This window comes from Salvelinus fontinalis, chromosome 24 (genome assembly GCF_029448725.1).
Source record: "Salvelinus fontinalis isolate EN_2023a chromosome 24, ASM2944872v1, whole genome shotgun sequence".
Lineage (NCBI taxonomy): Eukaryota > Metazoa > Chordata > Actinopteri > Salmoniformes > Salmonidae > Salvelinus > Salvelinus fontinalis.
This window is the reverse complement of record NC_074688.1, coordinates 13,909,860-13,922,189: the sequence shown is the minus strand read 5'-3', so window position 1 is coordinate 13,922,189 and position 12,330 is coordinate 13,909,860. Positions and strand designations below refer to the sequence as shown.

The 12,330-nt window shown below is 46.1% G+C and overlaps 1 protein-coding gene across 1 annotated transcript in view; it reads right to left on the bottom strand.

The window, feature by feature from the left end:
* The window catches only part of LOC129821986 (sodium-dependent serotonin transporter-like), a gene marked incomplete in the record, with an annotated part of 20,665 nt that extends 9,850 nt beyond the window's left edge, over positions 1 to 10,815 (bottom strand). The window contains 5 exon segments of the mRNA XM_055879791.1: positions 1 to 83; positions 1,732 to 1,954; positions 4,574 to 4,708; positions 6,061 to 6,708; positions 10,637 to 10,815. Coding sequence (XP_055735766.1) covers positions 1 to 83; positions 1,732 to 1,954; positions 4,574 to 4,708; positions 6,061 to 6,445 — 826 coding nt within the window.
* Between the last annotated feature and the right edge of the window lie 1,515 nt (positions 10,816 to 12,330).

Sequence of the window (12,330 nt, the reverse complement as noted above, 5' to 3'; positions counted from 1 at the left end):
ACAGGAGGCAGAGAGCCAGCTGCCAACTCACACTGCCAAGCTGGTGCAGACCTGGAGACATGTGCACCTGCAGTACCTGACGCCTATACGGACAGAGAGGGATGAGCAAAATGGATGAGGAGAGGAATGAGCAAAATGGATGAGGAGAGGAGGGTAAAGAGAGAGGAGAGAGGGGGGTGAGGCGAGGAGAGGAGAGGGATGAGAGGTTACAGAGGGATCAGGAGAGAGGGATGAGGAGAGGGGAGGGATGAGAGGTTACAGAGGGATCAGGAGAGAGGGATGAGGAGAGGGATTGTCAGGAAGAGAGGAATCAGCGAGAAGAGAGAGATGAGCGGGGAAAAGAAGGTTGAGAAGAGGGGGATGAGACAGAAAAACAGAGAAAGGAGCCATTGACATGGAAAAGGCGTGATCAAGAGAGAATAGGAAAAACAGTCGTACATCTGAGGTTGCCAGGTTGCTTGTAGCAGATATGTACGATATGAGCATCATTTGAATGGTATTTTGAACGATTATTTAGCTTCGGTACGCTAAATAAACGCACTGTGCACGTTTGTATGTGATTTTCCAGGGTCATAAAGGAAGAACGTGAAGGGAGTAGGCAAGAGATAGATCAAATGAAAAGGACAAAGCTACAAATGGAATAACCATATTGTAGATACGTGATGCTGATACAACTGACGTGCCTAGTTTAAAAAAACGTTCAATTACCAAAATAAAACCACTGAAGAATAATATAAGTTAACTTGGCTGAAAGAACTCTCTGTCTCGGTCTCTCTCAAAAAGGCTGTGGAACAAGTTACACACACAGTGGTTTTGACATACCATTTTTTCAACTTACGTGTTGGACAGAAGCTATAGGAGGACGGGCTCACTGTAATGGCTGGAGTGGAACGGTATCAAACACATGAAACATATGGAAACCACATTTGACTCTGTTCCATTCCAGCCTTTCCAATGAGCCCGTCCTCCTATAGCTCCTCCCACCAGCCTCCAGTCTTCCTGCTAGGCCACCATGTCTGTGTCAATGACTGATTTCACCTGTATCGTATCAGCTCTGTTAAAAGTAGTGATTAAGTCGGGAGTCCCATAGGGCGGCGCTCAATTGGCCCAGCGTCGTCCGGGTTGGCGCTCGTCGCGCTCTAGCGACTCCTTGTGGCGGGCCGGGGGCCTGCAGGCTGACCTCAGTCGTCACTTGAACGGTGTTTCTGCCGGCACTTTGGTGCAGCTGGCTTCCGGGTTAAGCGGGCGGGTGTTAAGAAGCGCGGTTTGGCGGGTCATCATTTTATGTTGACCGAATTTTCGCCTAAGTTTTCTCAAGTTGGAGCTAAGTTTGGGTCAACTTAACCTTTCAAGTTCAGGTAACACTTTTAACTGAAAAGTGGTGGAACCAGTTAATACTAATTAGTTGAAACAACTAGAATTGTTTTAAAGTGTAGCCAATCTACCGGCTGTATACCCCATAGGAAACATCCCCCCTCAATGTTTTACCCACTGCCTCCTCCATCAATCCCTCTCTTTGTACCTCCAGTCAATCTGCCACCTCCTTATCCCCCTCCACTTATCCATCTTCCATACCTGCCTTTCATCCACCCATCCAGTCACTCTGCCCTGTCTCTACTCCCTCTTCTCTATCGAGCCCATCATGCCGGCTACCCCTCTCTCCTCCGCTGCCGCTGGGATCTCTGTGCTCGTCCCTCCGTCCTGCCTTGCACTTACATGGTCTTGACTTACGTATAGAACTCCTCGGCGGGCGAGGTGGACGTGTTGGTCCAGGTGACGTTGCTGTCGGTGGACAGGTAGCGGAGACAGTTGACCGTGTTCCAGGGGTTGGAGCACGTGGTCCAGGGCAGGGTGGGCCGGAACGACGCCAGCAGGTAGTACAGGGCCCACGCCATGATGGTGTTGTAGTAGAACGCAATGTACAGCGCTATGATGCAGATGGCGAAGCCCACACCTAGAGAGAGAGAGAGAGAGTGAACGAGGGAGGGAGAGAGGGCACAAGGGAGGGAGGGAGGGAGGGAGGGAGGGAGGGAGGGAGGGAGGGAGGGAGGGAGGGAGGGAGGGAGGGAGGGAGGGAGGGAGAGAGAGAGGGAGGGAGGGAGGGATAGAGAGGAAGGAAGGGAGAGAGAGAGAGAGGGGGGAGAGAGGGAGGGAGGGAGGGAGAGAGGGAGGGGGAGAGAGAGCAGGAGGGAGGGCACGAGGGAGGGAGGAAGAGAGGGAGGGAGAGAGGGAGGGGGGAGAGAGAGCAGGAGGGAGGGTGCAAGGGAGGGAGGGAGAGCGCGAGGGAGGGAGGGAGGGAGAGACAGAGAGAGAGAGGGAGGGAGGGAGGAAAGTTTGACATCATGCTGTACAGCACTATGATGCAGATGGCGAAGCCGATAGCAGAAAGAAAAATAACACTTGACTTAACGACTGTATAGGTATAATGCATTACAATGCAGTTATTATAATGCATCGTCAGACTGTCATGAACCTGTACAGCCCCTTTATAATGTCTTATAATCATCTATAGATGGTGAAGATAATAACTGGTGGAACGAGAGAGAAGAGAGTTTGTGATGGAGAGAGGAGATTTTGTGATGGAGAGAGGAGAGTTTGTGATGGAGAGAGGAGAGTTTGTGATGGAGAGAGGAGAGTTTGTGATGGAGAGAGGAGAGTTTGTGATGGAGAGATGAGAGTTTGTGATGAGAGGAGAAAGTTTGTGATGGAGAGGCGACAGTTTGTGATGGAGAGGAGAGAGTTGGTGATGGAGAGGAGAGAGTTTGTGATGGAGAGAGGAGAGTTTGTGATGGAGAGGAGAGAGTTTGTGATGGAGAGAGGAGAGTTTGTGATGGAGAGAGGAGAGTTTGTGATGGAGAGAGGAGAGTTTGTGATGGAGAGATGAGAGTTTGTGATAAGAGGAGAAAGTTTGTGATGGAGAGGCGACAGTTTGTGATGGAGAGGAGAGAGTTGGTGATGGAGAGGAGAGAGTTTGTGATGGAGAGAGGAGAGTTTGTGATGGAGAGGAGAGAGTTTGTGATGGAGAGAGGAGAGTTTGTGATGGAGAGAGGAGAGTTTGTGATGGAGAGATGAGAGTTTGTGATGAGAGGAGAAAGTTTGTGATGGAGAGGCAACAGTTCGTGATGGAGTGGAGAGTTTGTGATGGAGAGGAGAGAGTTTGTGATGGAGAGGAGAGAGTTTGTGATGGAGAGGAGAGAGTTTGTGATGGATAGATGAGAGTTTGTTTTTACGTTAGGATAAACACAGGTATGAATGAGAGAGGAGGCAGAGAGTGGGGTAGAGAGAGCGATGAGGCAAGTGGTGGACCCGGGCATTGGACGGATTACACTACCACTATGACCAGACTCCGACCAGATGAGAAGAAAGATTGAGATGAAGGTGTGTTCTGTGTTGTGGCGTTGGTCGGTGCTCACTCGCTCTGTCTAGTTTCAAGCTAACTCAAGTTCAACTCAAGTCGAAGATGACATTTGGAAACAACGGAGATTTACATAACATCACGTTTCTAAGCATGCTGGCATTTCTGTGGGAAATGTGACAATTTCCATAACAGAGAGCTGGACATCATCACAACAAGGGGATGCAGAGACTTTCATGAGGAACGTGCTGAAGGGGTTGGAGAGTTCATATTATCTGTCTCTCTGGATATGCCACTCCATTCCTCTCCCGACTCCTCTCCTCCCCCGACTTCTCTCTTGACTCCTCTCCTCCCCCGACTTCTCTCCTCCCCCGACTTCTCTCTTGTCTCCTCTCCTCCCCCGACTTCTCTCTTGTCTCCTCTCCTCCCCCGACTTCTCTCTTGTCTCCTCTCCTCCCCCGACTCCTCTCTTGTCTCCTCTCCTCCCCCGACTCCTCTCCTCCCCGACTTCTCCCTTGACTCCTCTCCTCCCCCACTCCACTCCTCTCCCGACTCCACTCCTCTCTCTAGACTTCTCTTCTCTCTAGACTTCTCTCCCCTCCCGACTCCTCCCCCCTCCCGACGCCTCTCCCTCCCCGACTCCTCTTCTCCCCCGACGCCTCTCCTCCCCCGACTCCTCTCCTCCCCCGACTCCTCCCCCCTCCCGACTCCTCTCCTCCCCCGACGCCTCTCCTCCCCCGACGCCTCTCCTCCCCCGACTCCTCTCCTCCCCCGACTCCTCCCCCCTCCCGACTCCTCTCCCCTCCCGACTCCTCTCCTCCCCCGACTCCTCTTCTCCCCCGACTCCTCTCCTCCCCCGACTCCTCTCCTCCCCCGACTCCTCTCCTCCCCCAACTCCTCTTCTCCCCCGACTCCTCTTCTCCCCTGACGCCTCTCCTCCCCCGACTCCTCTTCTCCCCCGACACCTCTTCTCCCTCGACTCCTCTGCTCCCCCGACTCCTCTCCTCCCCCGACTCCTCTCCTCTCCCGACTCCTCTTCTCCCCCGACTCCTCTTCTCCCCCGACTCCTCTCCTCCCCCGACTCCTCTCCTCTCCTGACTCCTCTTCTCCCCCGACTCCTCTTCTCCCCCGACTCCTCTTCTCCCCCGACTCCTCTCTTCTCCATAACACTTATAAAAATAGTTTTGCCAAGCGTCCCCTCCCCTGCTCTCTACATACCCTTGAAGATGGGGCAGATGTGTTTCCAGATGGAGATGCAGCCGCTGCGGTGGAACTGCCCCAGTGCCAGCTCCATGTAGAACAGAGGCACGCCGCCGAATATCGCCATCAACATGTAGGGCAGCAGGAAGGCACCTGGGACAACAGGTAAAAGACAGAGGGGAGAAGGGGAGTGTGGGGAGAGAGAGGGATGGGGAGATAGACAGAGGGGGGTAGATAAAGGGGTAGGGGGAGAGAGGGAGAGAGCGAGAGAAAAAAAGAGGGGGTTGGAGTATATTGAGTAAAAATCCTTTCATTCATGAGTCAAAAATATAAACTCCACATGTTTCATAGCTGCACTCTTTGCCGGATTCCTACACACCTCATCTAACAACTGACAACAACAACTGGAACAGTCAACACTGACCTGTACCTGACCCTAAAGGCCAAGGGGAGTGAAGGGAGGAATTGGAAATGTCAGAGAGAGAAAAAAGACATGCAGAACCCTGGAGAGTACCAGGGAGATAGGCTCCAGTCCAGACAAGCCCTGTCTCTTTCTGTATTTGATTAGGAATGTACATCTGTGTGGTTGACATGAAAGCAAAGATAACTGTTGATTGAGTAGCTGGGACTAAGAGACAGGTTATTAAGCAATGAAAGAGAGAGTCAGAGAGAGAGAGAGAGAGAGAGAGATAGAGAGAGAAAAATAGAGAGAGTCAGAGCGGGAGAGAGTCAGAGAGAGAGAGTCAGAGAGAGAAAGTCAGAGAGAGAGAGAGAGAGAAAAAAAAGATAAATGGAAAGGCAAAGAAAAACAATTAATAGTGTTGCTTCTATCAAGTGTCCCCCTGTCTCCATCTCTCTCCCTCTTTCCCTCGTAACAGAGAAACAGGATATTGCAAAGATTTTATTATTGCAAATTCAATAAAATGGAATCGGAGGCCCGTATTTGATGTGAGGGGGAGAGTTGTTGAAAAGCTGGGAGGACAACAGAGTTCCCTTGTAAACATCTGGGAACATTAGAGGAACATTTATTTATTGTTGTTTTCATTACAGAAGACATAAGGTTTAACGTGCATATATTTACCCAGTGCTATTTCTCTCCAAGATGTAAATGTTAATTTGATCCACGTTTTGGTTGGTTTGAATGGTCTGTGTATTCCAGACGCCGTGTCCGATTTATCCATCTTGTTTTATGGCTCTTTATCTAGCTATATGATTAAGTGCGGAAAGAAGTTGGGTGAAAAACTATATTCAATCTGCATTAATGTTCATTGTCACCAGTATACTGTAGATGGTTTAGTTTTATCTGTCAACTTCCTCAACCTCCCTTTCCCCAGCTTCTCATTCTTTCCTTTCCAGTATTACTTTTCCCCTCAACCTGGGTCGTGTTCATTAGGCACCAAATGGAAGAAAACAGCCTGAAAGAAGGAGGGAGTACCTAGAATTGTCCAATAAGAAATGCTTATTTTAGCTTCTCGCAAAAGCGTGCTCAAATGAACAGGTCTCACCTCCGCCGTTTTGATAGCAGATGTAGGGGAAGCGCCACACATTTCCCAGGTCCACGGCGTAACCAATCACAGACAACAGAAAGTCCATCTTCTTGCTCCAGGTCTCCCGGGGCCGGTCCAGACTGGTCTGCTGGACCACCAGAGTCCTGAGGGCCCCTGCGGGTACACCCCCCGCTCCCTCCTTTGGGCTCTGCGCTGTGGACGTGGGGTACCCGTTGGACACCCCTCCTGACCCCCCACCAGAGTTCACTTTGGGGTCCCCCTTCTCTGCCACCCTTCCGTCAGCCAGCATGATTGTGCCGTTCTCCTGCGATGACTCCTCCCCTTTCCCTTTCTCTCCTCCTTCGTTCTCTCTGTCCATCACCATTGACTGTGTCATCTCCATGGCGATGGCTGGTGGTTAGGGACGTGCTGTGGTTGTTAGCAGAGACGGTGGACTTTTGGCACGGTGTGATGAGGTGCCCATCAGGGGGTGAGGGGTAGCATAGAGAGAGAGAGAGGGAGAGAGAAAGAGAGAGAGAGAGAGAGAGAGAGAGAGAGAGAGAGAGAGAGAGAGAGAGAGAGAGAGAGAGAGAGCCAGGTGGGACGCTTTAACTGTCTCCACCGCCTTTTATGACAAACGCCAGTGGGGACACAACCGGTACCAGACTGCAACACAAACACAACATCACTTGTGTTATTTACCATTGTGAATGACTTGTGTATTTTATTCCCTCTAATGGTTTGTGGTCTTTTTGTTTTCGGCTTCTCTGGAATATCCTGAGTGGTTAGTTAGCACAGGGAAAGATGGAGACAAATGGGGGAAGTCACTGAGACTGACTGGCAATACGTCACTATGGGGTTAAAAGTGTGAAACACTGGGGGGAATGTGAAATCTGAAAATCCCTGCCAAAGAAGGCCTGAGGGGATTCTGCTAGAACACGTTTGTTTATTTTCTTTCTTGACATTGTTGTAACTGCTCGAAGCTACAATCACATCTGATTTCTTGGGTCTCTATACATTTGGAGATAAAATACGAAAGTTGAACTTCAGCACATACATTAGATGAAAAGGGGGGGAAAATATACAGGCAGCAACAAGATTTGAAACGAAGAAAAATCAAGATAGAAGAAGTACATGGTTTGATAGATGAAGTCAATATGTTCAGGTGGGGTGGAACAAGTTGGTACAAAAAACAACCAACTTCCTCTGATTTTGATAGTAAAACTTATTACTTGATACCCTGATAACACATATTTTCTAGAAGAAAGCATGTATCACCCACATATTCTTCTTGTACAGTACTTGGTCCTCGTTTTTCTTTTGACAGTATGAGTATAATCAAAATATTATGTTTTATGAACTTCAAATGACTGGTTAAATCAAACTAAGATTATTATTTTTTTTTACAGAATATAAAATGTCTTACTACTTTGGATTTTTAACCCCTTTTTTATCTGTATGTTTAACTACTTTTTAAATGTGTTTGTATGTTTAACTACTTTTTAAATGTATTTGTATGTTTAACTACTTTTAAATGTGTTTGTATGTTTAACTACTTTTTAAATGTATTTGTATGTTTAACTACTTTTTAAATGTATTTGTATGTTTAACTACTTTTAAATGTGTTTGTATGTTTAACTACTTTTTAAATGTATTTGTATGTTTAACTACTTTTAAATGTGTTTGTATGTTTAACTACTTTTTAAATGTATTTGTATGTTTAACTACTTTTTAAATGTATTTGTATGTTTAACTACTTTTTAAATGTATTTTTATGTTCAACTATTTTTCAGCGTGGTCACAGTAGATATTTACCACCGTTATATGCAAAGTATCCAACAGGAGAATGTCTCCTGTCCATTCTAATGTGTATCCTGTTTGTTTAAATTTAAATGTTACATTTTACTGTAACTACCCTTCATTCTGGGTCATTTTAATGTCCATTACTGAGCATTATCATTTACATTTCATTTAATCCATATACGTTAGACAGAATATAAGTCTAGCAATAGACTGAAAAAGTAGTGTACTAGTGTCAAGTAATATTGGTGTAATGTACAGACTCACAATAAAGTAATTTAATAAAGTAGTGTACTCGTGTCAAGTAATATTGGTGTAATGTACAGACTCACAGTAAAGTAATTTAATAAAGTAGTGTACTAGTGTCAAGTAATATTGGTGTAATGTACAGACTCACAGTAAAGTAGTTTAATAAAGTAGTGTACTAGTGTCAAGTAATATTGGTGTAATGTACAGACTCACAGTAAAGTAATTTAATAAAGTAGTGTACTAGTGTCAAGTAATATTGGTGTAATGTACAGACTCACAGTAAAGTCATTTAATAAAGTAGTGTACTAGTGTCAAGTAATATTGGTGTAATGTACAGACTCACAGTAAAGTAATTTAATAAAGTAGTGTACTAGTGTCAAGTAATATTGGTGTAGTGTACAGACTCACAATAAAGTAATTTAATAAAGTAGTGTACTAGTGTCAAGTAATATTGGTGTAATGTACAGACTCACAATAAAGTAATTTAATAAAGTAGTGTACTAGTGTCAAGTAATATTGGTGTAATGTACAGACTCACAATAAAGTCATTTAATAAAGTAGTGTACTAGTGTCAAGTAATATTGGTGTAATGTACAGACTCACAGTAAAGTAATTTAATAAAGTAGTGTACTTATATAATGGAACATTAGGAGAGGTAATATTGGTGTATGATGATGATGATGATGAACTGTCGCTGAAACCACATGCTATCCTTTTATTTACGAGCCTTCCTCTTCCACAATGTATTTATTCACATTATTATCAAGCTATTTTCTTCAAACAGACGTCTCCTGAGAGACGTAGTTCGCGACAGGGCTCTAAATCCTACCACGTTTTCTCTGTTTGAATTTCACAATGAAAGAAAAATGAAAAATAATTGTGCGTGGTAAAAATTGCAGACTGATCACCTTTGACAGCGATCATAAACAAAGTTGTGTCAATCTAAAACATGTATTAAATATGCACTATAATACATCGACTCACATTTTTTATTTTGCCGTTTGTTTTATTGACAAACGTTGACCACGCACCCCTCTTAAGAAGTCCCATGATTTGAGTAAGAAATTGGTTAAACTGAAGAAAGGAGAAGAAGAAAACGGTTTTGGCGCTAATCGGCTTGTTTATGCTCGTTTGCTTCAATTGGAATTTAATGGGAAAGGGAGAGTTAATTCAAATGGAATGCTCTTATCCCAATTAAAAGTAATTGTCCAGCAATTCTCCATGGAATTCCAGTCCGTACCCCTATCAGTCACGCAGCTTGCTCCTATCCAAGCTGCATAGGGCACCTGGACTGACATACAGGACGGTGGAAGCAGTCTTGATGGATATTCAGAAATGAAGATGAGAAAGCAACAGCTGGAAGAAAGAGTGCAAAGTGTGACACCCAAATAGGTACTTCCTGATAAAGTGCAGCTGAAATACTGGGGGTAACAATTAGTTCAAACTAATCAGATAAATTAAACTTGCTCTAAAGTACTGTATATTTGACTCTCCGGGTTGCCGTATAGCACCTACATTAGCTCGTCACCGAGTAACGTCAAACAACCACTTCATAACCGAAGATATTCCAGCTCAGAATGAAATCATTGAGCAACATATTTGAAATATCATTGCGATCAGATTCCCACAAGAATCCGACAAGTTCTGAAAATAGGAGAAATTTGGAGCTATGACGAAAATGCACTTTTATCAAGGTTATCACAGCGTAAGCTTGCAAGAAAGGCATTTCACTGTACTGTACAGTTGACATTAAAAACATGAAATTAAAACACTTTAATATAGGGGGGGGGGGGGGGGGGGGGGGGTGGCTTCCAATGTCCGCCACTGACCACTTTGCATTACATTAACAAAGATTCAACAATTCAGCCATCTCTGAGCATTAATGTTCTGTTACAGAGACAAACAAATGATGTATAGTAGAAATATTGAGTAGCGGACAAGGAATCACCTCAAGTCGATCTGGAAGCAAAAAAAATCCTAAATCACAATTGGGGGTTTCTAGAGGGAGTATTTCTTGTTTTCGTGTAAGACAATGTGGAACCCGGACACATAACATGATCTCTGTATCACCACTGTATCTAGTGTCTATGGTGCATGCACTTTGGTCGACAGTGCTTCAAATCAGACACGCTTCAAATCAGATAATTCAACTGCAAGTCCACATTACAAGTGAGAATTGCTTCAACTTGCACTCTTCAAGGAGTGTAAAAGTAAAAAAATAAAAAATAAATACAGGATGTAACAGAACACACTACCAAATATGATGAGGTAGAAAGAGTGCAACACACGAGGTAAAACCCAATGGAACTTTTTCCATCTAGAACTTATATGATGCTCTACCGTTGCGTAAACGTGCCATGGTAAGCGTGCGTAAACACATCCAGACAGACTGTTTGCCCAGTAGAGCACTCAAACCTCACACTATACACACGTTGAAGTTTGGTCGGGCACAAACACATATATGCATAGAACCATTGAGAAACACACGCACAGACACACACACGCACACACACACACACACACAATGTCCAGAATGCAGCCCTACCGTGCAGTGGTTCCGTAGTTATGTGGGGGTCTGCGTCAGGGTGGTACTCACCACTGTCCCTCTGAAGAACACGTACAGACACTCCCCCTACACTCCTGCTGGAGTTTCTTACACCCTCTTCCTCCACTCTCTCCCTCTCTGTGTCCCTCTTCCTCCACTCTCTCTCTCTCTCTCTGTACCTCTTCCTCCACTCTCTCTCTCTCTCTCTGTACCTCTTCCTCCACTCTCTCTCTCTCTCTGTACCTCTTACTCCACTCTCTCTCTCTGTGTCTCTCTTCCTCCTCTCTCTCCCTCTCTCTCTCTCTCTCTCTCTCTCTCTCTCTCTCTCTGTGTCCCTCTTCCTCCACTCTCTCTCTCTGTGTGTCCCTCTTCCTCCACTCTCTCTCTGTGTCCCTCTTCCTCCACTCTCTCTCTGTGTCCCTCTTCCTCCACTCTCTCTCTCTCTGTATCCCTCTTCCTCCACTCTCTCTCTCTCTGTCCCTCTTCCTCCACTCTCTCTCTCTCTGTCCCTCTTCCTCCTCTCTCTCTCTCTGTCCCTCTTCCTCCACTCTCTCTCTTTCTCTCTCTCTCTCTCTCTCTCCCTCTCTCTCTCTCTCGCTCTCTCTCTCTCTCTCTCTCTCTCTGTGTGTCCCTCTTCGTCCACTCTCTCTCTCTCTCTGTGTCCCTCTTCCTCCGCTCTCTCTCTCTCTCTCTCTCTCTCTCTCTGTCCCTCTTCCTCCACACTCTCTCTCTCTCTCCCTCTCTCTCTCTCTCTCTCTCTCTCTCTGTCCCTCTTCCTCCACTCTCTCTCTCTCTCTGTCCCTCTTCCTCCACTCTCTATCTCTCTGTTTCTCTCTTCCTCCACTCTCTCTCTCTCTCTCTCTCTCTCTCTCTCTGTGTCCCTCTTCCTCCACTCTCTCTCTCTCTGTGTCCCTCTTCCTCCACTCTCTCTCTCTCTCTCTCTCTGTCCCTCTTCATCCACTCTCTCTCTCTCTCTGTCCCTCTTCCTCCACTCTCTCTCTCTCTCTCTCTCTCTCTGTCCCTCTTCCTCCACTGTCTCTCTCTCTCTGTCCCTCTTCCTCCACTCTCTCTCTCTCTCTGTGTCCCTCTTCCTCCACTCTCTCTCTCTCTCTGTCCCTCTTCCTCCACTCTCTATCTCTCTGTGTCTCTCTTCCTCCACTCTCTCTCTCTCTCTGTGTGTCCCTCTTCCTCCACTCTCTCTCTCTCTGTGTCCCTCTTCCTCCACTCTCTCTCTCTCTCTCTCTCTCTCTCTCTGTGTGTCCCTCTTCCTCCACTCTCTCTCTCTCTGTGTCCCTCTTCCTCCACTCTCTCTCTCTCTCTCTGTCCCTCTTCCTCCACTGTCTCTCTCTCTCTCTGTCCCTCTTCCTCCACTCTCTCTCTCTCTCTGTGTCCCTCTTCCTCCACTCTCTCTCTCTCTCTGTGTCCCTCTTCCTCCACTCTCTCTCTCTCTCTGTCCCTCTTAATCCACTCTCTCTTTCCTATACACAATCATATTTTCTTACTGCTTACTTCCTTTTTACATCTATGTGGTATTTTGTATTTTTTATGACAACCTAGATAAAGTTCCAGACATCTGTTAGCTGCACCACTATCCGCCTGTCATCGCTGGACTACAAGCTACACTCCAAAATCAGTTGTGAAATATTGAAGACAATGAATGGTGGATGATTTACCAAGGCCTTTGTTGGTCTCAC